Here is a 27,738-nt window from a genome sequence, read left to right as displayed (position 1 = left end):
GTTACTCTGTCTATAAAGAAATTGGAAGATCTGTCAGTGGAGCTGAAGAAGAACTCAGGTATCTCAGACCCGTGGGATCAATATTTTAGCTGGATGAGTGGGTGGCAAAAAGTGCTCGCCCAAATAGGGGTAACTGTACTAATAATTCTAGTTCTTTTAGCTCTGATTGTATGTTGTATTCTACCATTTGTAAAGAAGTTAATAAGTAAGGTTGTAGACAACAGCACACCTATATTTCTCCATCAAGAAGAGGAGGACCTTTTTGTGATGGAAGATGATAAACCTTTCACTCCTCTACAGTCCCTCCCCGCCAACAGTAATCTCACAATTTTGTAGGGATAGCATCTGACTTCCTTATGTACAAAGTCTGTGGCAAGGGAGGTGATGAAATAGTCATGACTTGTCTAACGTACAGCATAAAAGAGTTCCAAGGTACATAAGGACAGATGAGCTAGGCTTTATAGGGACAGAGTAAAATAGTCATTTTAAGGGGGGACTGTGATGGATTTGGTAAAATGCCTATTCTGTTTTCTGTTTAAAATATACATTTTATACATATTTACTTTTATACTTTTTTATATTTCTAAATATATGTGTTGTGCGTATATATATATTTTGTCTGCTGGGCTTTGCAGTCCTCCTTAACTTGTTTTGCTCAGAGCGATGCTTTCAACCCCTCCTTTCGCACTGAGAGGACCTTTTACTTTGGGAATGTGAGGGGGGGGGGGGTGAAGAGATAATGGGATGAGAAGCAAGCATCAAGTTTCTACATTTCTCCTATATTTCAACCAAGCAAAATGTGCCTTTCAGAATGTGACTGTATATACGTAATAGTGACGTATACTCTATTGTTCTCTATGTATAAAAGGTTAAGCACCGCCCTGCAATAAACAGAGATGAGATGATGTGAAAGTGGTTGTACTGGACAGTTGTCCGTGTAATTATTTTCCGGCGTGCACGCAATCCATATCTCAAAATTAGGAGCAGCAGCAGAAATCCTACCCTGAGCCCGATTGTGGTTCTCCCAACCTTTTTACCACCTCCTTGTGACACTGACCCAGCATGCCTCAGTCGATTATGACAAAAGGAGGTGGGGCCACACGCATGATATCACTGGGTGGCCCCGCGCCTTACATATTTAAGAACTGTCAAGCCAGCGGAGCAGGCAGACTGCCAGGAGCCAGCGTCGGGAGCAGAGTCTTTTTTTTTTTTTTTTTTTATTCTTTTTTTGGGTCGGCGGCAGAAATCGTGATTGACATGGGATCTACTGCGGGGGACATTCTTCTAGTCTTATTTTAATAAAGGACTTGTGAAAGACCGTGTCCTGTCTCTTTTCACACTACACTTTGTTTTTTGTGAATGAGTAGTGGGACCATGTACCCCATACTCGTTCACATGGGGGGGGATCTGGGGGCCCCCTTCTTAAAAGGGGGCTTCCAGATTCCGATAAGCCCCCTGCCGGAAGACCCCTGCAACCACCGGCCAGGGTTGTGGGGAAGAAGCCCTTGTCACCATCAACATGGGGACATGTTAAGGACATGTGGCCTGCTATGGTTCAGGAGGGTGGGGGGGCTCGCTCGCCCCCCCCTCCTTTTCTGACCTGCTGGGCTGCATGCTCGGATAAGGGTCTGGTATGGATCTGGGGGGGGGGGGGGACCCTCACGCCATTTTAAGTGTTGGGCTTGGTATGAATGGAGGGGGGACGTTGTTTTATTTATTAGTTGCAAGAAAAAGTATGTAAACCCCTTGGGATTACGTGGAGTTTTGCATGAATTGGGCATAAAATGTGCTCTGAACGTCATCTAAGTCACAACAATAGAAGAACACAGTCTGCTGAACATAATACTACACAAACATTAGATGTTGCCATGGTTTAATTGCACATAACATGTAAACATTCACAGTGCAGGGAGGAAAAAGTATGTGAGCCTTTGGACTTAATAACTGGTTGACCCTCCTTTGGCAGCAATAACCTCAACCAAATGTTTCCTGTAGTTGCAGATCAGACCTGCACAACGATCTGGAGTAATTTTGGACCACTCCTCTTCACAAAACTGTTTCAGTGTAGCAATATTCTTGGGATGTCTGGTGTGAATCGCTCTCTTAAGGTCATGCCACAGCATTTCAATCGGGTTGAGGTCAGGACTCTGACTGAGCCACTCTAGAAGGCGTATTCTTTGCTGTTGCAGCCATTGTTTTGTTGAATTACTTGTATGCTTTGGGTCATTGTCCTGTTGCATCACCCATCCTCTGCGGAGCTTCAGTTGGCAGACAGATGGTCGTACGTTTTCCTGCAAAATGTCTTGATAAACTATGGAATTCATTTTCCCATCAATGACAACAATCCGTCCAAGCCCTGAGGCAGCAAAGCAGCCCCAAACCATGATGCTCCCTCCGCCATGTTTTCAGTGGGGATGAGGTTTTGATGTTGGTGTGCTGTGCCTTTTTTTCTCCACACAGTGTTGTGTGTTCTTCCCAAACAACTCAATCTTGGTTTCATCTGTCCACAGTATATTTTGCCAGTAGTGCTGTGGAACATCCAGGTGCTCTTTTGCAAACTTCAAACGTGCTGCAATATTCTTTTTGGACAGCAATGGCTTCCTCCGTAGTGTCCTCCCATGTACTCCATTCTTGTTTAATGTTTTCCTTATTGTAGATGTGTCAACAAAAATGTTAGCATGTGCCACAGATTTCTGTAGGTCTACAGCTGACACTCTGGGATTCCTCTTTACCTCATGCAGCATTCTGCGCTGTGCTCTTGCAGTCATTTTTACAGGACGACCACACCTAGGGAGAGAAGCAACAGTGCTAAACTTTCTCCATTTGTAGACAGTCTGTCTTACCGTGGACACATGAACATCAAAGCTTTTGGAGATACTTTTGTAACCCTTTCCAGCTTCATGCAAGTCAACAATTCTTGATCGTAGGTCTTCGGGGAGCTCTTTTCTGCGAGGCATGGTTCACATCAGACAGTGCTTCTTGAAACCAGTAAACCCAAAACAGGTGTGTGTTTTATAAGAGCAGGACAGCTGTCAGCAACACATCCAATATCATCACACTGATTGGAGTCAAGGTTGGCTCACTCCTGGCTCCAATTAGTTCTGGGAGAAGTCATTAAGCTAGGGCCTCACATACTTTTTCCTCCCTGCACTGTGAATGTTTATGTTATGTGCAATTAAACCATGGCAACATCTAATGTTTGTGTAGTATTATGTTCAGCAGACTGTGTTCTTCTATTGTTGTGACTTAGATGACATTTAGAGCACATTTTATGCCCAATTCATGCAAAACTCCACGTAATCCCAAGGGGTTCACATACTTTTTCTTGCAACTGTATGCTGCTGGTTTTTAAATGTAATTACCGCTTTTTTTCTCTGCACTATAGCTCAGAGATTCAGCTGTCACTTTCCACCCAGCTAAAAGAAAGTAAGTTTCCTTTCAGTTTATTTCGTAAACTGAGGCATTACTTTCAATGGATTTTCATTCCTAAACAGAAAATTACGTTAACCGAGGCATTCGTAAACCGAGGTACACCTGTAAATTCTTTTATATTAAAGTAGTACTAAAAGCTGAGACTTTTTTGCATGGATATAATTATTTTTAAATATAATGCACAATACTAGTAAACTTTCACTTTAAATTGAATTGTAATGCCTTAATGTACATTCAGTCTATCAGCCTCCAGCTTCTCTGGGTTCAGATGCTGATCTTACCTGCACAGAGCCCTTACATCTCTTCCTTCTGCCCAGGACTACATGTCCAATGAGACATTGCTCTTCACACATTCATACAAGTTCCCAGGCACTTACTAACATGTATGGATGGTGTACTGAGTGGTATGTGTGCTGTACCATGTATACTGACATGTATGAATGCTGTACTGAGCTGAATGTGTGCTTCACTGTGTATACTGACATGTAAACAAATATATGTAGGCCAACTAATTGGCTGACCAAGTAATCAATGAAAATTGTTAACCATTTTCATTATCAATTAAGTAGATTTGTTGCTTCAGCCCTACCTCGGACTGTCTACTTTACAAAAAGGGGTAATATTGGGGGTATTTGTACTGACCTGCATTTTAGGCTGTCAAGAAATTAGTCAGTCAGAACATCAGGATTGATCAATTTTCAGATATACATACCATAGTCTGTAGATCAACTTTCACACATACTAAATAATGCTACAGGTGACGTCACATCAGATGCCGAACTTTCAGCTTCTGGTCACATGCTCCAGATAGACTGAATATAGCTTTCTCTTTTAGAAGGGGTGGCGCACCTTTTAAAAGAGAGAGCTATATTTGTGTGTTATTTTTCCCCCAAGAAAGTTTCAACAGATTTAGGAGTCAAGTCCTCTTTTGCGGTTTAATCTCATGTAGGTTGGTCCCTGTTGGTGGTGAGGAGTGGAGGAAGATTACAGGGTACTGGCAATACACGGCACATCTAAAGCGTTCCGAGACCTTACTTCGTATAGAAGGTCCCCCGTTTCTGGTAAGTCATTCCAAATAAAGGGGTGTCAGGAATGGACTCGCCAATAGTGGTGGGACTCACCTGCCTTGTGGGTTGCAGTACCAGGACTGGCCAGCGGGGGCTCTCAGCAACCAGAGGCTCACTCCTGCAGTCAGCCAAAACACCTGAGGCTGGATTGCAGAAGGTGCATATAAGGAATGACCAGGCCTGTGATCTGGGCTTTGGTGTATGTTTCCCAAGAGCCCCTGTACCTGCATCCTGTCTGCTTCCTGTCTGATCCTGCTTGATCCCTGACTCTGATTGAACTTCGCCTGTCCTGACCTCTGCTAGTCCTGACCACTCTCCAGTCTGCTCCTTTGTACCTTGCCTGTTTGTTCCTGACCTGGCCCGTCTGACTACGCTCTGCCTGCTCCTTTGTACCTTGCCTGCCCGTTTGCTACTGACCCGGCCTGCCCGACTACGCTTAGTATTGTTCTTTTGTTATCTGTTGGGGGTTTTGGTTTGGTTTGTTTGCACTGTGTTTATGTTTAGTCTTGCACTGCATTTATGTATTGTTTAGTCTTAAATAAATTATATTGTTTATACTATATCTGAAGCCTGCGTTTCCCTGTGTCAGTCCACACACCTCTGGTCATACCTGGAGCCCTGACAAGGGGTGTGAGCACTGGAGGCACTTTTTCTTTTTAGGATTCACTTTTGCTGGATTACTTTAAATGTTGAAAAACTGGGAGTAGATACAAGGGAATTCTTTGGAATTAGAATAATTTCTTTTTGAACACAGAGTTCACAAATTTAACAGCACTTTGCAATTTTGCACTATTTTCACCACTTCAATTTGAACAAGACTGGATTTCCTGTTTGCACATAATAGGAGTATTTGTTTGGACTTGTTAACACACGACACAGACACTGGATTTTGCATTTTATTTGGTGTATTGTACAAATCGTATAGTTTCTAATTTTATTTAATTTTTTAAATCTATTTTTGGATTGGAACACTTAGATTGCACCTTAAAACTTAGAGAGCGCTGCCAGGTTTTAACCATATTAACGTTTTAGTGTACATTTGTACTATTTTGGGTAGCTGCTGTAATTGTGTTTTCTAAGGAGCATTTGCCGTGGCACAGATGTGGTATTACCTAACATCTCATTCTTGCCTAAGTATTGAGTACTGACGTGATACTTTTTTTATTTGCACTAACATACAATTGTGAGGACAAGCTTTCGGAGTATGTCCCCTTCTTCAAGGTACAGGCATTACTACTACAAAGTTTTTAGCAGAATGTTTGAAGATATGTTGAAAGGGGGAGGGGAAAAAAAACGGAAAGAAACACACACAAACAGATGAACACAGCAACGGTTAAAAGACTAGGATTAGACTAGAGAGAAGACACAGCAAAAGCAAAGACTGGGGGGGAACAACACTTACAGAGTTTGTCATAAAACTGTTGGATAATGAGTGAGGAATCCCATTTCCAAATTAAGGCCGTTATCTCTTGTATCAAATAGAAAATTCAAAGGTTTTCCTTTCCTGAATAGATTTGAAATTTCCTTTAATAACTAAAATATTGAGGTCTTCCATAGTGTGGTCTGGTTGTGCGAAATGGTGTCCCACAGGTGTGCAAAAGTCATCTTCTTTATGTTCCTTGATGGTATGTCTGTGCAAATTCATCCTTGCAACTTCTGTCCTGTTTCGCCAACATAAGATCCTTTGCTACATTTTCTGCATTGCATAAGGTACACAACATTACTGGAGGTGCAGCTGTATGATCCGGAGATATTGAAGATCCCTTTTGAGTGTCTGACACTTTTTGATGGATTGATTTGGTTGCACAGTTTGCAGTGTTTTTTATTGCAGGGTTTGCTTCCATTGTCTGTGACATATTGATCAGAAGGAAGTTTCCTACTGATTAGTTTATTTCTGAGGTTGGGGGGTTGTCTGAAAGCCAGTATTGGGGGTTGCTGGAATATTTCTTTCAGAGTTCCATCCTCTGTTATGATGGGTTGTAAATCTTTGATTATTTTTCGTATTCCTTCTAGTGCTGGGTTGTATGTGGTTACTAGAGGTACACGGTTGTTTGTTTTTTTCTCTTTTTACTGAAGTAGATTTTCTCTTTGGGTTATCAAGGCTGTGTTTATGCTGGTGTTGATAGTTTTGTCCTTGTAACCTTTCTTATGGAAGGAGTATGCTATTGTCCAGAGATGTTTATCTCTGTCTCTTGGGTCAGAACATATTCAGTGGTATCTAATGGCCTGACTGTGTATGATGGCACGTTTCGTGTGTTAGGGGTGGAAGCTAGAACTGTGGAGGTAGCTGCATCTGTCAGTGGATTTCCTGTATATTGAGGTGTGATGCGTATCATCCCTGATGTATACTGTGGTGTCTAGGAAGTTGACGTGTGTGTTTGAGTATTCCATTTTTAGTTTGATTGATGGATGAAAAGTGTTGATCAATGAGTAAAATTGTTTTAGGTTTTCTTCACCTTCTGTCCATATGATGAAAATATCATCAATATAGCAATAGTATCTGTATGGTTTTTGTTCCATGCTGTTCAGTAATTTTTCCTCCAGGTCAGCCATAAATAAATTGGCATATTGGGGTGCCATTTTACTTCCCATCGCAGTACCCATACATTGAAGATAGATGTCTTTATTGAAAGCAAAGTAGTTGTGTGTAAGTATGAATTCAATGAGCTGTGTAACATCCTCAGCAGTGTATTTGTGGTTTGGTGAGGATGATAAGGATCTGTGTCATGCAGCTAATCCATCCTTGTGAGGGATATTACTATACAGGGATACTACATCCATAGTCACTAGAAGTGTATTAGATGGTAATTGCTGTATGTTGTTGATCCTGTTCAGAAAGTCAGTTGTGTCTCCTGCAGGAAACTAGCAGTATTCTTGACTAACTGTTTTAAAAATGTTTCTACAAAGCCTGAGATTTGTTCGGTGAGTGTGTTCATACCTGTTATGATGGGTCTGCCTGGATTTCCTGGCTTGTGGATTTTGGGCAGCATGTAGAAGTCCCCAATTTCTGAATGATCAGGAATCGCATTTATAAGTTCTGAATGTAGGTGGGCTGGAAGTGTTTTAATGAGACCTTTTAATTGCTTTGTAATTTCCTGGGTCGGATCATAATCCAGTTTTTATAGTAGATGGCATTTTCCATCTGCCTCTGGCCTTCTTGTATGTATTTGTATCCATCACAACTGCTCCCCCTTTATCCGCTGGTTTGATGGTGATGGCCTGAATATTGCACAAATCGCGTATAACCCTTCGCTCTAGTGGTGAAAGATTGTTCAGAATTTTCTTTTGCTGGGTGGCTATCAGGGATGTAGCTCGCAGTCTGAAGCTATCAATATAGGTGTCCAGTTTGGGGTTGTGTCCTTGTGGAGGTGTGGTGAAGCAGCTGTTCTTTTTCTTTGTGTAGCACTCCATTGTCCTAGGATTCCTTTCATTACTGTGGAAATATTCTTTCAGCCTTAGTCTCCTGAAGAAATCCTCCACATCTGACAATTTTAAATGATCCAAATTGGTGGTTGGGGAGAATGTAAGGCCTTTGGAGAGGATGGTTAATTCTGGTTCAGAAAGTTTATGATTTGACAAATTGATGATTCCATGTTCCTCTGTTATATCCACATTTTCAGTCAGGTCAGCACTTACACAAGGGATACCTTGGGATTCCAGATTGGATTCCAGGTCACTGATGGTAGGAGGTATAGATGTTGGGTTGCTTTTATGTTTAGGTTGTATCCAAAAGGTCTGTTCTTGGTGTAGCTTCTGAAGTTTTTTTTGCTTCCCATTCATGGCAAGTTTTTGTATTTTCTTTGTAGAGTTTCCAATTCATTCTTGATTTGGTTAATGTTGGTAGGGTCCAATGATGTTAGGGTTTCAAACAATGACTGCTTTTGTATCCTGATAGTTACTCTTTTTCCATACAGTTTGCAAATGAGGTTATTCCTTAATCTCTTGCTGGTGCGTCTGCCTAAGTATAAAAGCTGCTCTAAAACCTGGATATATCTTTCAGCATTAATGTTGCCTTTCCAGATGTGCAAGCTGCCCATTGCATATGCATTAATGCATAATGCCCATTCCATACCATCAGAGATGCAGGCTTTTGAAATGAGCATTGAGAGAAAACTGGAAGGTCCCTCTCCTTTTTAGTCTGGAGGATGCGACGCGAACGGTTGCCAAAAAGAATGTCAATTTATTATTACTCTGATCACAGGAAAGTTATCCACTTTGCAACAGACCATGAGCTTTGGCTCAAAAAAGACAGCAGCATTTCTGCATCATGGCTTCTTCTTTGCATGACAGACCTTTACCTTGGAATTTTGGATGGTACGGTGAATTGTGTTCAGTGATTTACTGAGCCTATGCAGTGATGTCCATAAAAAATCATGCCTTTTTCTTAACGCAGTGCAGACTGAGGGCTAAAAGATCATGGGTATCCAATATTGTGTTTTGGCCTTGCCACTAGCACACAGATTCAGAGAGCATACTCCCAAAGGACAGAATTAAACCATATACAAAATTATATATATCTATAAATATATATATGTGCCGCGCTCCATAAATCTATGAACACTCATATGCAGGTGATCATAAAATATAATTGTGTGAACAAAATTAACGTGCTTAAGAACAGTGCAACATATAGTGCAATTTGAAATAATATTAATCCATCATTTAAAACATTTCATCAATAGTCCTCTTTGTGCTTGTATAATTATTCCAGTGACAAATAAGGTGGATAGTGCCACACTCCCCGTGCTCTGTATATAGGTGTGCGCTCACCTCCTTAATTAGCCAAACAAGGTGGCTAAAAACACTTTTTGTCCTATTAGGACAGAGTGGGAATCTTCATATTGTGTACATATTTCCATCCATATTCTGCCACCAGAGGTCTCCCTCCTTCCTCACTTTAGCCTCAATGGGTGGTTTAAAGTTGTTAGAGATGGTATTTCCTCCTCCCAGTACACCATGTAAGAAAGAGCCAAGAATAGTGCCTTATCCTTTGTGAGGCTTAGCCTTTTATTCAAGTAAAAAATCGCCACTCACATTTGCTGTAGCAGAGCTGTATGCAGCGGGTATGTGCTGAGATCCTATGCTCGTAAGTGCCGCTCGTCCACCGCGGCGTAGTGACGTCAGAGCCCCTCCCCTACGCGTTGCGCCACAGGGTCACGTGGCTTCATCTCTAACAACTTTAAACCACCCATTGAGGCTAAAGTGAGGAAGGAGGGAGACCTCTGGTGGCAGAATATGGATGGAAATATGTACACAATATGAAGATTCCCACTCTGTCCTAATAGGACAAAAAGTGTTTTTAGCCACCTTGTTTGGCTAATTAAGGAGGTGAGCGCACACCTATATACAGAGCACGGGGAGTGTGGCACTATACACCTTATTTGTCACTGGAATAATTATACAAGCACAAAGAGGACTATTGATGAAATGTTTTAAATGATGGATTAATATTATTTCAAATTGCACTATATGTTGCACTGTTCTTAAGCACGTTAATTTTGTTCACACAATTATATTTTATGATCACCTGCATATGAGTGTTCATAGATTTATGGAGCGCGGCACATATATATATTTATAGATATATATAATTTTGTATATAGTGTATGATTTGCACAGATAATGAGTATTGTGTAAAGTGTTGATGCACCATATAATTTATACTTAGTTCATTTAATATATTACACTAGGGGAGTATCACATTTTGGCTCACGAGTATTATTAATTGTTTTTGACAGAATTAAACCAGATGGGTGTAGTATGGACCTGGACCTGTAAAGCGCACTGTGGCTAACTTACTTGGTGCCTGAAAGAGCCCAGTAAAAATTTGGGCACAGTCGGTCTGGAAAACTACAAAGTAAGCAACCTTGCAGTTAAGGGAATGGTTCTCTTTGAGGAGAGAAGACTTGCCGTCTCAAAGTACACTAGCAAAGAACTGAAGCACAATGGAAGTGGGAAGGGTTATAATGCCAAAGTCCAATTCCCCTGTATGTGGCAGCATAATCATATGATTAATACCCAGATTATTTATCCTGTGCCTCTTAACCACTTGCCTACCGGGCACTTATACCCCCTTCTTTACCAGGCCAATTTTCAGCTTTCAGCACTGTCACACTTTGATTGACAATTGTGCGGTCATGCAAGATTATACCCATATGAAATGTTTATCATTTTTTTCTAACAAATAGAGCTTTCTTTTGGTGGTATTTAATCACTGCTGGGTGCTTTACTTTTTGCGCTATAAACAAAATTTTTGCAAAAAATTTGAAAAAAAAAAAAGTTTCTTTGTTTCTATTATAAAATTTTTCAAACGGGTAATTTTTCTCCTTCACTGATATGCGTTGATGAGGCAGCACTGATGGGCACTGATAGGCGGCACTGAGGCAACACTAATGAGGTGGCACAGATAGGCGGCACTGATAGGCAGCACTAATGAGGTATCATGGATAGGCGGCACTAATGATGGGTACTGATAGACAGCACTGATAGGTGGCACTGACTGGCATCACTGCTGGGCACTGACTGGCGGCACTGCTAGGCATTGACTGGCACAACCGCTGGGCACTGACAGGTGGCAGCACTGCTGGGCTGCATTGATGGGCTCTGGTGGATGGCACTGGTGGGCACAGGTGGGTGGCACTGGTGGGGGCACTGGTGGGCACAGGTGGGCGGAACTGGTGGGTGGCGTTGCTGGGCACCGATCATCAAGGCACTAATCATCAGTGCCCTGATTATCGGTGCCGATCCCCGCTCTGACAACTGCCGGTTCTCGGCAGTACTTTCCTAGGAAAGGCAAAATGTGCCCATTGCCAAACTGCATAGTTATGACCCAGCTTACTTCTAAAGCCAGCCAAGCAACTGCCAGTCTGCAAAGTGCCTGCGACCTGCCAAGTGCATGCTGACTGTGTACCAGTCTGCTGTGCCTGCTGCCCTGCATCATGAGTTAGTCTGCATCCGAGTGCACACAGACTTCTCATCTGCAGCAGTCATCGCCAGAACTGCCAGGCACTCTTGTGCCTCCTGTCACTTTACCAGGGGTACCGAGCCAGGGGCGCGAGATCGCCTTCCTCTCCATGTCACGTTTCATAACCAGGAATGTGACAGTAGGACTTGTATTCATAGATCATAGGTAATATGCAAGTTACTTTCAGGAGATAAAATAGTGGCCAAAAAAAAAAAAAAAAACCCTTGCTATATTTACCAGTAAGTCAAAATTCTCATTATACTAATTGTACAGTACAGGTCAGAGGGCAGAGGGGGTGGGCAAAAATAACTATGATATGTCCACAGAAAAAAAGACAAGGTTCAAGAAACCCCAAAATACTCTGATAAGAGCTTGAAGCTTCAACATCCACCATGTGAACAGATGACCAGGTGGCAATCTTGCAAATCTTGGAAACTGACGCATGATGCTAAAAAGCTCAAAAGACACCAGCAGGCCTAGTAGAATGAGCTTTAATAGGGAAAGGGGGAATCCTTAAGTGTGTAGTGACCTGTAAAAAGTCTGATTGGCCTGGCAATGCTACAGCAAGAGTCAGGGTGTTCCCTTCGAGAGCCTGTAGTAAACACAAAGGGAGTCAGTTTTGCGAACAGAAGCCAATGCTGCAATGAAGACCCTGACAACATCCAGGCAGTGCAGGGAAATTTCCTTGGTGTGTTTTTGAGCAGGGAAGAGAGAAGGGAGGACAATATCCTCATTAAGGTGGAAAAGAAAGATTGCCATGGGTAAAAAAAGATCTTGGTCCTTACAAGAATACAAGAAAAAGCTTTTTGTAAAAGGGCTGGAAGTTCAGACAATCACCTATAAGACTTAATGGCCACCAAAATGGCAACCGCACAAGTGAAGTCTCCCAAAGCAGTATCCCTAAATGGCTCAAAGGGGAATCCCACAGTGATAAAGATGTTGAACTGGGCACCGATATGAGCAACTCTCTAAAGAAAAGTCTTGATTATGTATTGGAGAAGCAGGAAGTTTCTGAAAGAGAATGGATGAGGCAGGAACCTGTCTCTTAAAGGGTACTCAGGGCCAGACGCTGGTCAAGATCAGTTTGAAGATATTTCCTGGGACTCAATTGTCTGTCTTCGCACCGGGCAAAGTAAGTACTTCAATGTGAAATGGTAGATCTTTCTGTATATACGGTGGAGAGAACATCAAATATAACCCTATCCTTCAGAACCTGGGTCTCAAAAACCATGCCTTTAAAAATGGCAATTGAGAAGCTAGGTGGAAAAGGGGCCTTTAGCCAGCAAGTCTGGTCTGTTTGCAAGCGGTCAGACTGACTGCTACAGTGTAGCTAGGACTGTGAAAAAGTTTTAAGTAAAAACCTTGGAACCCTTCCGCAGAAGGAATCGTTACAGCCACTCCTTAAGTTGCCATAGGGCAGCCAGTAAATCTGCTAGTTTTGGAGCTGATGCTGGCAGATTGCAGGGCAGGAAGTGAGGAGGGGACAGAGATAGAAATTCTAATTATACACTTCTGAATTTACAGATTGAACCCAGAAGTCGGGGATGTCATGGAACTAGACTGGCGCAAAGGCCAAGGGACGTTCCCCCTAATCCAAGAAGTGGGGGAACCTCTTCAATGTGAGGAAAGCTTTTGGGTGGACTTGGTGGACTTAAAGGTCCATCGCTAGCAATGAAAGAAGTGGCCTTGGTGGTTTTGAGGCTGACACCTGGGTAGGAGCAAAAAGTCCCCTTTCACTGAGTAACAGTAGTAGCTGTAGAAGCTGGAGACTTAGACTTTTTCTGGTGGGCTAGGAACCCCTTTGCTCCAGTGACTAGATATGGTGCCTCTTGCAAGCAGGATCAGTAGTCCAAACTTTAACCAAAAATCCTGTGCATATGCAGAGATGAGACATTCAAGACACCTGGGTAATTACTAGAGCATCAACACAAAGCAAAAGGGCTGAGAGCATCAGATGCAACTGTCCTAAAAGAGCAGCATCCACAAAGACAGGTTACTTGTATCTGTTTTGACCAGTTTGTGGTACTCTGGCAAATAGACATGGCAGCAATAGCTGAAAGCAGGGTGGGCCTGCAAAAGAATAAAAAGGCATTTAAAAGAGCTTCAAAATGTCAATCATCAGAATCCATTAAAAGGAAGGAACATCTTTCTGAACCAGACTGAAATGGAAAATTTACTACCAGAACAGCACATAATTTTTCTTAAATTACTTTTTTCATTTATGCTATCCTTGTGGAAAGCACTTATCTAGAAGCAATACCTCGAGGCTCATAAAATGCAGGGGATTTGAAAATCCTTTGTAGCTTCTGCCACAATATCTACGACCCCATCACTTCCCTCTATTTCATCCACAAACATATTTGTTCCAGCTCTGATTCAAGTTTGTTCCAGATGGTGGTCACTCCCTAAAGTAGGGGTATTACTTGTTTTTATCCTGGAAGACCACGGTTAGACTTACAGTACAAGTAATGGTCTTTCTAGGACGGCTACATAAGAGATACTGGCTCTGCCCTCTACAGGAAACACAATACCAGAAACTGTTAAAATTCCCCTCCCTTACCAGTTGCTAGCAAAAGACCGCCACCAGTGTGCAGAAGGGGAGATAAAGCAGACATGCAAAACCAAAGACCCAAAAAATAGTAAGAAATAAACCTCAGATGGGAAAAGGAACACCATCCTGGAAGACTCATGGAAAGACAGTTATCGGTAAGTCTAACTGTGGTTTTCCCAAAGCACCTTTCAGGATGGCTACATGAGAAGATAAAACAAGTAATACTCCTATCTCAGGGAAGGACCACCGCCTGCAGAACCTTTCTTCCAAATACCAAATCATGGCTTGAAAGACGTTTCACACAGTAGTGTCTCACAAAAGCATGGTTACTGGACCAAACTGCGGCTCTGGAGATGTCTTCCCATGAAGCACCCGCCTTCTCTGCCCATGAGGCTGGCAAGGCCCTTGTGGAATGTGTGCACACTTCACAGGATGACTGTTGCCCCAAGCTCTCGTACACAAACAAAATAGTCTCACGAATCCATCTGGCAATGGAACTCTTGGAAGCACAAAGGCCCCTGTTGGGCCCACTGAAAAGTATCAGATGATGACTGGATCTCCTAAAGTCTCTGGTAACCTCCAAAAATTTAGTAAGCATCTCCTCAGAGCTAAAAAAAAAACTAAACAATACTTCCTTCTCATTCTTGGGAGCAAAAAAAGGGAAGGGTGACCACCTGGGAATGGTGAAAATCTGAGGAGACTTTTGGAAGGTACATAGGATCGGACTCAATGTAAAAAATTTCAAGGCGCAATCCGATAAAGGCTCATATGGTTTTTTTCATCAGCACACCCAGAACCAAGGAACCAAGAGGGCAACTGTCATGATTTCCCTGGGAGTGATTCTCTACCTTGCCAACAGAAACCTCCTAATTAGGGGGTCTTCTGCTAATCTATGGTCTAACAAAAACAGTGATAAGACAGCCACTTACACCTTGAAGGTGCTGGTTGCTAAACCTCATCCACCCTAGCCTGCAAAAATCCAAAACTGTGGAAATGGAAACATATGACCTTCCAGATCTAGGTCTTCAGGAACAGAAGGTCTTACAAAGGTAGTCCATATAGTGAAATCAGTGTAGAGTTATTCACCTTAAGATCATCACAGAGGACAAGGGGGGACTCTACATCAGGAGGAAAAGAGATTTAATCTCCAAAATACAGAAAGGCTACTTCACAGCAAATCTTTTTTTTGTTTTTAAACAAAGGCCTGGATCATTTCCTAAATGTTTACAATATAACTGGATATTAATATTTATGGGTTAAGAATATCAAATTGCCTTGGAAGATCAGGAAGGAATTTATTCCCCTGCTGGAGTAAATTGGATCAAGCTTTATTGGGGTGTTTTGCCTTCCTGTGGATCAACTGTGGGTATAGGATTGTATATATTTTTTCCCTTTGTATTGGTTGAACTAGATGGACATCTGTCCTTTTCTACCAGACTATGTATCTCCTCCCAAACCAAAATCTCCTGAGCCAGAGTCAATAACCCTGGAGACCTTGTTTCTCTCTGTTTGTTTATATAGGCCACTGTGGTGGCGTTGACCAAGAACATTTTGTGTTAGCTCCAAACGGAATATGAAAAGGACTTCAGAACATAACTTACAGCTGACAATTCCTTGAAGTTTGAGGAACATCGACAAGATCTAATCCCCATGACCCTTGGGCTTGACATGATCCTGAATGGACCCCCCAACCCCAGGGACTGGCATCCGTGGTTATCTTTATCGGGTCTCTCTGGGACCAAGACCACCCCTTTCCCAAGTTCCATCGACTGATCCACCAATCTAGGCCCAGTGAACAATCCTGCAGAAGACTTGTCACTCTGTCCAGGAAGTTGTGCCTGAGGTCCCATGAAACCAGCAAGACGGCTTATAGCCCTCTTGAGTGCAGTTGAGCCCAAGTGACCCCCGGGATGCCAGCAATCACCAACCCAAGAACCTTCATAATCCGTCTCAAAGAAGCCTCTGTACTCTGTAACCCATGAACTCCACCAGTTGAGCCAAAATCAGGTTGGACTAGTCTAAATTGATCAACCAGCCCAGGGACCTCAACCCTGACATCACTATATAAATGTCCGATCTTCACTTTTCCTCTGAGGAAAAAAAACTAAAAAGTCGTCCAGGTAAAGGACAATAGCTACAGCCTGAAGATGCAAAAAGACCATTGCTTCTGCTTTAATTTTTGTGAACACCCTCAAAACTGCCTAGAGACAAAGGAGCTACTAGTGCTGCAATCCCTGACTCGAGTGTATTGCAAACCTCAGGTATTTTTGATGGGACTGGTGAATGGACACATGGAGATAGGCATCCTAAAAATCCAATGAGGCCATTAAAACTCCTTGATACAGCAGATTCCTTACAGTATAAATGCTCTCCATATAAAGAACAGTTTGTACAAGAGATGTTTATTCAGCTTCTTTAAATTGATGATCATTCTGAAACTGCACAAGACCTTTCAGACCAGAAACACGTGAGAATAAAACCTCCGAAAAGATGATCTAATTGGACTGACAAATGATACACCGCCCTAATAGAGCTTCTGCCCCCTCTTTTTCTTCCCTCTGCTGCCTTGTTGCAAAAAAAAAATAATAAATAGATAAATAAAAATGTGGGAGAGGGAGAGGCAAAACTCCAACTTGTATCCTTTTATGATTTGTAGAACAGAAACTTACACCCTATGTTCCCGGTCCATGCATAAAAGGGAAAGCCTTCCCCCCACCCCAAACGTGGAGTCACTTATCGGTTTTAGGCATGGGGTCTTGTGAAGTGAACAAGGCACCTCCTTTGCCCTTGTTCTCATCAAAAGGCCAGCGTTTTCTTGCTAGATTGGGGATTCTTGGAATCGAACTGAGCTTTGGCCTGCCAACACTGGAAAGATCCTTTGCCACAAAAATGTTTCTTTTTGACAGGGAACACACCCCCCTTTTCCAGACCCAAACAGCAAACTGCCCTTGAAAGGCAAGCCACAAAGCTTGGACTTCGAGGACAAATCCCATTCACAGGCCTTGAGTCAAATAGCCCTGTAAGCCGAATTAAGGAGCGCTGAAGCTCTAGCTGTAGCCCTAACATCTGCCAAGAAGGCCACTGACTTGGATACTAGTGGAAGCACCTCACGGACTTGAGCTATAGGGGTATCAGGCGATAGGAGCTCATTAAACCTGTCTACCCAAACATCTAGGTTTCTAGCTAAACAAGTAGAAGATAATGCTGGTCCCAGAGAAAAAGCCGAAACCTCCCAAGCCTTCAATAGGGACTCCACTTTCCCATCCATATCAATGACTCCCGAATACTCAAAAGAGGAAAGTCAGAATCTTTCGAGACCTGGGAAAGAGAGCTGTCCAATCTGGACACTTGAAGATTTCCTTCTCAGAACCAAATAGTATCTCCGCTTGTGGCCCCTGGAGAGAAAACTTCTTTGCTGGATCCTGCCATTCTTTTAGGGTCATATCTTTAAGTGACTTATGGACCAGAAAGGTCCTGGCCTTCTCTTGCAGACGTCTGTACATACAATGGATATAAAAAGTCTACATACCCCTGTTAAAATGTCACATTTCTGTGATGTAAAAAAATGAGACAAAGATAAATAATTTCAAAACTTTTTCCCCCTTTAATGTAACCTATAAACTGTACAACTCAATTAAAAAACAAACTGAAATCTTTTAGGGGGGAAGGAAGTAAACAAAAAACTAAAATAATGTGGTTACATAAGTATGCACACCCTCTTATAACTGGGGATGTAGCTGTGTTCAGAATTAAGCAATCATATTCAAAATCATGTTAAACAGAAGTCAGTAGTACACACCTGCCCTCATTTAAAGTGCCTCTGATGAACCCCAAATAAAGTTCAGTTCTAGTACAGTGGTGGGCAACCTTTTTTTTTCAACTGAGCCAAATCTCGCCAAAACCACGATTGAAATTTATTTTGAGAGCCACATTTTTAAAACTGAAAATACATCCCCCATATAGTAATTCATCCCCTATAGTAATTCATCCCCCCTATAGAAATTCATCCCCCCTATAGTAATTCATCCCCCATATAGTAATTCATCCCCCATATAGTAATTCCTCCCCCATAGTAATTAATCCCCCATATAGTAATTCATCCCCCCTATAGTAATTCATTCCCCATATTGTGTCAATTCACTTACCTTTGCTCCGCGCGTTCCTCTCGCCGTGTTCCCGCGCCGTTCCGGTCTTCAGGGCGGACTGTGAGAGGAGAAGAGTTCGTCATGCTGCCCCGCCTACATCCTGACAGCCAATGTTTGCCACGCTCCGCAGGCCAGATTAAAAGGTCTGCCGGGCCGTATACGGCCCGCGGGCCGGATTAAAAGGTCTGCCGGGCCGTAGTTTGCCCATTGCTGGGCTAGCTGCAGAGTCCTGACTTTTGGGGCGGCCGCCCAAGAGGAGGGAGGGGAGCGGGCGCCCGGCACACAGAAGAGCCGCATTAAAGTGTGTAAAGAGCCGCATGTGGCTCGCGAGCCGCGGCTTGCCGACCACTGTTCTAGTAGGTCTTTCCTGACATTTTCTTAGTTGCATCCTACAGCAAAAGCCATGGTCCGCAGAGAGCTTCCAAAGAATCAGAGGGGTCTCCCTGTTAAAAGGTATCAGTCGCGAGAAGGGTACAAAAAAAATTCCAAAGCATTAGATATACCATGGAACACAGTGAAGACAGCCATCATCAAGTGGAGAAAATGTGGTGCAACAGTGACATTACCAAGAACTGAACTTCCCTCCAAAATTAATGAAAAGACAAGAAGAAAACTGTTCTGGGAGGCTGCCAAGAGGTCTACAGCAACATTAAAAGAGCTGCAGGAATATCTGGCAAGTACTGGCTGTGTGGTACATGTGACAACAAGCTCCTGTATTCTTCATATGTCTGGGCTATGCAGTAGCATGGCAAGACGGAAGCCTTTTTCTTACAAAGAAAAACGTCCAAGCCTGGCAAAATTTTGCAGAAACACATCTGAAGTCTCCCAAAAGCATGTGGGAAAATGTGTTATGGTCTGATGAAACCAAGGTTGAACTTTTTAGTCTTAATTCCAAAAGATATGTTTGGTGCAAAAACAATACTGCACAACACCAAAAGAATACCATACCCACAGTGAAGCATGGTGGTGGCAGCGTCATGCTTTGGGGCTGTTTTTCTTAAGCTGGAACAAGGTAGAAGGAATTATGAACAGTTCCAAATACCAGTCAATATTGCCACAAAACCTTCAGGCTTCTGCTAGAATGCTGAACATGAAGAGGAAATTCATCTTTCAGCATGACAACGACCCAAAGCATACATCCAAATCAAAAAAGGAATGGCTTCACCAGAAGATTAAAGTTTTGGAATGGCCCAGCCAGAGTCCAGACAGGAATCCGATCAAAAATCTGTGGGGTGATCTGAAGATGGCTGTGCACAGGAGATGCCTTCGCAATCTGACAGATTTGGAGTGTTTTTGCAAGGAAGAGTGTGCAAATATTGCCAAGTCAAGATGTGCCATGCTGATATACCCAAAAAGACTGAGTGCTGTAATAAAATCAAAAGGTGCATCAACAAAGTATTAGTTTAAGGATGTGCACACTTATGCAACCCTATTGTTTTAGTTTTTTATTTTTACTTCCTTCCACCTAAAAGATTTCAGTTTGTTTTTCAATTGAGTTTTACAGTTTATAGGTCACATTATAGGTGGAAAAAGTTCTGAAATTATTTATCTTGATCTCATTTTTTACATCACAAAAAACAAACATTTTAACAGGGGCGTGTAGACTTTTTACATCCACTGTAACATCCTGCACAGATTTGGAGGGCATTTCTTCTACAATCTGTTCGGATATAGAAATGGTCTTCAATAACTGATCAGTCTTCTCCACTGGAATAAGAAATCTGCTAGCATAGCCCTTCCTCCTCATCAGAATCAGAAACCGACTGAGGTTCCTCTTAGGTTTGCAAGACTGTTCCTCAGATACCTACAATGTCTTGAAAAAGTATTCATATCCCTTGAAATTTTCCACATTTTGTCATGTTACAACCAAAAATGTAAATGTATTTTATTGGGTTTTTATGTGATAGACCAACAAAAAGTGGCACATAATGTGGAAAATTTCAAGGAGGATGAATGCTTTTTCAAGGCACTATAAGCAAAAATAGATATTTGGAAGAAAACAGCAGCCTATTAGTTTTACTTACATGCTCGTTTCCTTTCTCTCAGGGTACCATACCCCCTTAACTCAGTCGTAGGAGGCTTGAAACTCTCACAAGAAGCACTTGGCTTTGGTGTAGGGGGTGTTTGGTTGTAATGGCATCCCACCATGCAGTGTCCCCCTTCCTGCATGGTGGGATGCCATTACTCCGTGCTGTCTGTTAGGGAAATTCCTTCAGAAACCACCACCGGCTGTCACCTGGCCGCTAAATAACAGCACCTCCTGTCTTTAAAAGTGGTGCCCTGGCATGATCCCTGGCGACCAGGAGTCACTTTGTGGAACCAGAAGTGGTGGTAGTGCCATTTTTCAACACCTTCCTTGTTGCCTCAATGGGCACAGGAAGTGATGGAATCGGCCACCATATTGGAGGACCCAGAGAAGAGAAACCGTGCCACAGGGGAGCAGCAAAAGCAGGTCCGCGAAACAGGCCTCCTGCCACAGACCCTTAACTTGTCCATCTTCCTCTTTTCAACCCCGACAGGACCACCCTAATAAGGGCAGCACAGTGGCTAAATGGTTAGCACTTCCACCTGGCAGTACTAGGGTCGTTGGTTTAAATCCCAGCCACGGCACCTCCTGCCTGGAGTTTGCATGTTCTCCCTGTGCGGGTTTCCTCCGGGTACTCCAGTTTCCGCCAACACTTCAAAGACATGCTGGTAGGTTACCTGGATCCTGTCTAAATTGGCCCTAGTATATGTATGTATGAATGTGAGTTAGGGACCTTAGATTGTACACCCCTTGAGGGTTAAGGACTGATGTGAATGTACAATATATATGTAAAGCGCTGCGTAAATGGACGGCGCTATATAAGTACCTGAAATAAATAATAAATAAAAATTATAGCGAAGCTGCCCACTCCCGGGAACACAGCCATGGGAAAGCCACCAGATCTTCCGGAGTCAGTCCAACCACTACATGGAAGAGCAAAGTCCAAGTAAGAAAAAAGGTGAACCTATTCCGTTCAGAAAAAAAAACACAGGACCATACCCACAAGCACGGCTGAAGGACTGAGAGAAATGCAGGTAACCACAATCACCCACAGTGAAAAACAATAAAACACAGCAATGTGTTCACCCAGAGGGCCAGAAACACAACAACAACTGGGGGGGGGGGGGGGGGTCATTTTAACTGTTTCTGGTATTGTGTTTCCTGTAGAGGGCAGAGCCAGTACCTCTCATGTAGCCATCCTGAAAAACCCCCAAAAATGTAAAATATTTATGGCCCCAAAAACATTTGGTACAGTAAAGTTAATTAATTTAACTCCTGACTCCTCTGCCTATGTATCTGCATTGGGTGCCAAGCACTGAAGGTTGTCTATTAACAGCCAAGAATCAGTCCAAAATACAGAGAAACCCTGTCTTATCTCATCTATGTTGCTGGAGCCATTAGGGGTACTGGCTTTGCCTGCCATGATGGTGGACATACTCCTGAAGTGTTCTGGGAACCATCACCATGGACCACAGCTCTGGTCATATTGCACCCTGCAGCTAACTACACACATTGCACTTCATGAAAAGGTGAGTGCCTAAAGCAGGACCCAGTGCCTGAAGCAAACATTACAGGCCAACCCCATACAGTAGGGTTTGGGTAGAGTACCCAAGGTATAACACTGAGGGTTATTGATCTAGAAACTGCACAGGGCAATAAGCAGTCAGATCTTAAAAAAGTGTTAGCAGAAATATGGATCAATTAAAAGAAAAAATATGCCATTTTGATCTCTGTAACTTAAGCTTTATGTAATGACATTTATTGTCCACAATCATGTCCTTCGATAAAAAAACTTCCAATAAAGAAAGTTCATCAAAAGAGAAGAGATCCATCACCTAAGCACACTATCAAAAATCTGGAGTCTACCGGAATGAGCAGGGTATTATAATCATGCACTAGGGGAGGTCCTAGCAAGTTCTGTTTGCCAATAGTGTACAATCACCTGAAGAAAGTCTGCATATAACCAAAGGTTTATGAAGACAAGATTAAAGGTTTTAGAATTCAATTGGACTTTAACTTAGAGCAATTAACATAACCTAAAGCAGACCTTAAAGTGTTACTAAACCCAGAACCCTGCCTTCACTATATATATGGTCTCCCACTGTACACACAACACAGAAATGCAACTATTTTAGTAAATATACACTGCTAAATACCTTTTCTCATCAGCAGTATATAGAAGTCCTGTGCCTTCTATCAGTGTTTAGCTGAGCACTGGTTAAAGCTTGTAGGAGGAGTTTTCATTCTGCTCTGACTGTCCTATGAGGCTGCATAACCCCCGACTCTTTGTCTGGACAGCTCCGATTGGCCCTGTGCTGATCACATGCACAATCCCAAAGAAAAGAAAAACTCTCTCGCTATACACACTAAACTGAGCATGTGCAGAGTGACTCCTAGACCTCTGTACCATCAGCAGATGGAATGGGGACAGTAGAAGAAGGGGAGGACAAGAGGAGACAGGATCAAATAGCCCTTTTACACAATGTTGAGTATTAACCCATAAGGTACCACAGTGAGTATAACAAGAATAGTTAATTGCATATACGGACGGATTTTACTAATGTGGGTTTAGTAGCACTTTAAACTAAAGAACCACTGGATTGCTCACTGTGAGCTGTGGCATCCATACCCGATTAACGAATGGTCAAGCAGATAGTACAATAAATATTTCAACTCTTGTCTTACAGAAACTTGTATTCTACAACAACCTTTGGCTCGCTATATGCCTGCATGGATAATCAAGCAACATGTAAATCTAAAAAGGTACATAATCAGGAAGATCATATATTTTACAATGAAAACTGTAATTATTAGAAACTTACTGTTGTGCAATTGGCAGGACTTGGTGGAATTGGAGAGCTGGATGTCGTGGAGGTGGGAGTACTACTAGACTGATTAAAGATCTCATCCTCCATGTGACTGTGACTCGGTGGGGAAGTAGCTGCCAGTGCCTGTGCTGAAAAAGAAAAGCAAATGATAGATGATATTTGCTTAATAAATCTTGGTGACATGTCTAACAAAATCAAAGCAATGCATTTTCATAATTTTGCTGAAAATTAATTTTAAAACAGCATTAAACAGTTTATTGCAGCTTGCCAATTCTAAGATGGGATGGCTACATCAGTTTTCTTTTTTAGGCTTTCTTTCCTTAAACTTTCAGCTGGTGATCAGACCAGTAAGTTTGCTGTTTTTCAACAGAACTAGCTGTCCTGTAGCTGTGATGTAGCATTTAGCGGGTCATGACACACTATTTACCAGTGAGAGGGGTGCTTATAATTATATGCTTTTATGTATTTAAATAAAACCATTTTTCCGAAAGAAAACAAAATGTTACTGTAACTGCATAAAAAGTGTTATCAGGAGTTTGGCTTCAATCTGTTTAGTGTATCTAAATCTGCCCCCCACCCCCCGACCGACAATGCAGTTGACCAAAGATTAGCCAGAGGGTAAAATGCTGTGTAAAAAAAAAAAAAAAAGGAACTATTGCAGTCACATCTAATGATTGGTAAGCTGAAAAATATTACAATTTTCGGTTTGGGTATAATACCACTTAAAAATTTCTACATTGTTATACTGATGAAGTAAAATGAAAAACGAATAAGTGGATTCATTAAGAACCTGTCTTTTCATCCACTCTTCTTATAGCTTTCCACTCACCCATAAAAATGATTTTTGTACTCACTGTAAAATTACTTTCTTTGATTTTATTTGAGGATACATCTTGAACCACAGATCATGAGGCCATTGGGCTATAATGCCACCTGCAGTAGGACAACACAAGGTGCAAGTAAAAAGCAACTAAGGATGAGGCTCAATCTGATGGCCAAACCCAACTGTCAGACTCATTTTAGTGGCAAGCAATACAGGGAGGAAAAAAAACATCCAATGTAAGCAACGGTTTAATTCATCCAGAGGGGCAGGAGCTGTGTCATTCACAGAACAAGGGAATAATTATACAATGAGTACACATAATTTTCCTTCTATTAATCATTCACTGAAGCAAAACGCTTGATTCACAGACCATGAGATCACCGGAATATCCAAATGTAGTATCACTTGAGAGGCTACAGAACACCAAACAGAAAATAATGGGTAAAGTCCTCCCCTATAATATAGGTCATGGGTGTCAAACTGGCGGCCCTCCAGCTGTTGCGAATCTACAAGTCCCGTCATGCCTCTGCCTTTGGGAGTCATGCTTGTAACTGTCAATCTTGCAATGCCTCATGGGAGTTTGGCAACAGCTGGAGGGCCGCCCATGACATAGGTGATCACACAGTCTCCTACAAATCCTGGCAGCCAAAGCTAGCATCTGCCAATGTAGCTAAATGAAAAGTCGTCACAAACTAGGCAAAAAGGATGAGATCACTGCAAAACAAACCTGGGACACAGGACTGATGGAGAAAAGCCCATAAGGCACTCGCTGCTTTGGTGGAATGCAAAAACAATCGGAAACAGAAGTTCATAGAGTCTGAGGGCATAAGCCCGGGAATTGGTCTGTCAAACTTAGCTAGATATGCAAAGAAAATTCTACACATCCTTTTGCAGGGGTCATCCAGGATAACAAATAAGAAATCAATCCTCAAACTGAAAAGGTAGCATTTAGCTACAACCTAATGGACTTTACTACATTTAAAGTAGTAAGGCAATCTCCTTTATTGCAGAGCATACCAAAGGTAATACCATTCTCCTTATGGAGGTTGAAGGAGGCAACAACCTTAGGCAGAAAAAAAAAAAAAAAAGTCTAGTTTTTAGAACCACCCTATCCTACGCTACTGGCAGACCTGCTCACTATATAACTATTGCGAGATTGGCAAGTGCAGGCACAGCCAGTGGCTCTATACCACTGGAGCGTTTTTCCTCTGTTGTGTCCACTGGATGGGATGGCACGCACGTGCCAGATCTGTGCTGTAATTGGTTACAGCACAAGTCGGTTAGCTGGTTACAGCCAATGATTTTGGCTGTATACCAGCTGATCAGCTGAGGTCAATCACAGCACAGAATCCTGTGTTTGCAAATACACAGGACTCTGTACGCAGAAAAGAAATCTGGCTGTTTCTTCCTCCTGCGGGCCAAGGAGGAAAAAAAGTGCCAGCTCTCTTCGTAAACGCAGCAGATATTGCACACATCACACTTGTTAGGCACTTGATTGCCCCTTCCCAGCCAGTGTCACTAGAACAGTGACAGTATTATATTTGATCACTGTATCAGTGTCACTAGCTACATCAGTGTAAGTTAATGTACCTTCCAGTGAGGGTCTCTTAGCTCCAAATTGCCTACCAGACTATCACAGTCCCACTACAAGTCGATGATCACCACCATTACCAGTATAGCATCATAGCTATGCAAATTCCAGTAAATATACCATAGTTTGTAGACGCTAGAACATTCACAAAAATCAAATAATATACACTTAGAGATTTTTTTTTTCCCAAAGACATGAAACCAGAATACATTTTTGCCTAAATTTATTAAGAAAATATATTTTTTATTTGATATGTTTTATGATGAAATAAATTTTTTTTGTTTTCAAAATTGTTGGTTTTTCATTTAGATAATAAAAACAAACAAACCATGGTGATCAAATACCACTATGAGAAAGCTCTATTTGTGTGACAAAAAAATTATAAAAATTTCATTTGGGTACCATGTTGCAAGACTGAGCAATTGTCAATTAAAGCAGTACAGTGCCGAATAGCAAATAATGCCCAGGTCATGAAGGGGGTAAAACCTTCTGGAGGTCATGTGGTTAAAGATATGGGTACACCTTTCAAGAAAAAGCAGCTACCTCTGACACTCTTCTGCCTGAGGAAATGGCCACAACAAAAGCCACCTTGTGGGACATGTTAAGAATTTTTTTCCCCTTACTTGTAAAATTTCTTTCTTGGAGTACAGGACACAAGATCTTAGTTTTAAGTATGGATTACATGCAGCTGCCTGCAGGTGACTGCCAATAAAAAAAGCTGCATGGACATCCTCTTAACCATTTGCCGCCCTGCCAATGGCTGTTTGGCCCCTGGCAAAATTCCTCAGCGTTCCGGGTGGACGCCACATGGCGTCCTCCTTGGCACGCGCAGTTTACGCTCCTGCAGAGCCGCGCAGCAGCGCGATCTGTCACCGGCCGTGTACCTCGGACACGGTCGATGACAGATCTGAGTACCGGCCCCGTTGCCAGTACCATGTGACCTGCTGTGACCAATCACAGCAGGTCACATGACAGTTGTATACAATGGGTGGCTTCATTCATGCCATCCATTGTATACTAGTGTGCTTCATGCCATCCATGGTATACTAGTGTGCCTAGCTGTGAATGGTCACAGCGATCACATGCACAAGCTGGGCCAATCACAGCCCAGCTGTGTCATGTGATTAGCCATGGCCAAATCACAGCTAAGCACAAAAAAAAAAAAAAAAAAACCCTGAATGAATCGATGTCATTCAGGTACATGCTTGTTTATAGCAAAGTAATTCTTTGCTATAAGCAAATTGTGTAGAAAAAAAAAATACTGATCACTTCCCCAAAGCAGTACAAAGTTACTATTGTAACATTGTACTACTTTGGTCATAATGAGATATGAAAAAAAATCTTTAAAAAAAAAAAAATGTAATAAAAAATAAAAAAAATACATATTTTTTTTTCATACTGTCAGTGTCCCTGATCACCGCCATGCCAGTTATATGATGATGCTGTACTGCACTGGTGACTTTAAATTTTTTTATTTTCCGAAAAATTATGACAAAAATACAATTTCAAAAAACTCGCCATGCCTCTTATGAAGTACGTCGGACTGTCTACTTTTCAAAAAGTGGTCATTTGGAGGATATCTATAGTGTCCTGACATTCTTGGACCTCAAGAAATGAGATTGGCTGTCAGTACTTCAGGATTGATCAATTTTCAGATCTATACCATAGTTTGTGAACTCTATAACTTTCCTACAAACTAAAAAATACATCCTAATTTGGGTTATTTTCACCAAAGACATGTAGCAGAATACATCTCGGCCTAAATTTATAAAGAACAATTCTTTATTTGCAAACTTTTATAACAGAAACAAAAACATTTTTTTTTTCAAAATTTTGGTCTTTTTTTGTTTAATTTAGCAAAAAATAAAAATCCCAGTGGTGATTAAATACCACCAAAAGAAAGCTCTAGTTGTGTGAAGAAGATGATAAAATTTTAGTTTGGGTACAATGTTGTATGACCGCACAATTGTCATTCAAAGTGTGAGAGCGCTGAAACCTGAAAAATGGCCTGGGCAGGAAGGGGGTAAAAGTGCCCGGTATTGAAATGGTTAATAACCGCTCCCACTCTCAACAAGCCTGTTTTGAAGCAAGTATTCAGGCAAGGGACCCGTGTCCTGGACTGTAATCTCATATTAGGATTTTACAGGTAAGTAAAAAAAACAAACAAAAAAAGGGTTTTCTTACTCTTTCAGCACAGAACATAGGATCCTAAAATTAACTGTGGCACATACAAAAGCAGTCCAAACACTAATGGATCTGGTGATGTGTGACAGGGAAGGGAAGAACACCATCCTTTAGACTTAGGCCCTCT

The 27,738-nt window shown here is 42.0% G+C and overlaps 1 protein-coding gene across 6 annotated transcripts in view; it reads right to left on the bottom strand.

Moving 5' to 3' along the window:
* CNOT3 (CCR4-NOT transcription complex subunit 3) overlaps nucleotides 1–27,738 on the bottom strand; it is a 520,718-nt gene that overhangs the window by 252,363 nt on the left and 240,617 nt on the right. For all 6 annotated transcript variants that reach the window (XM_089652480.1, XM_089652479.1, XM_089652482.1 and 3 more), the window contains one exon: nucleotides 23,008–23,141. In XM_089652480.1, the coding sequence (XP_089508606.1) occupies nucleotides 23,008–23,141 (134 nt within the window). The remainder of the gene's footprint in view (nucleotides 1–23,007; nucleotides 23,142–27,738) is intronic.

The sequence above is a fragment of the Staurois parvus genome, unplaced genomic scaffold (genome assembly GCF_062004578.1).
Source record: "Staurois parvus isolate SC_StPar_1 unplaced genomic scaffold, SC_StPar_1.0 ptg000683l, whole genome shotgun sequence".
Classification (NCBI taxonomy): domain Eukaryota; kingdom Metazoa; phylum Chordata; class Amphibia; order Anura; family Ranidae; genus Staurois; species Staurois parvus.
Note: the sequence above shows the minus strand (reverse complement) of the source record. Positions and strands in the feature narration are given on the sequence as shown.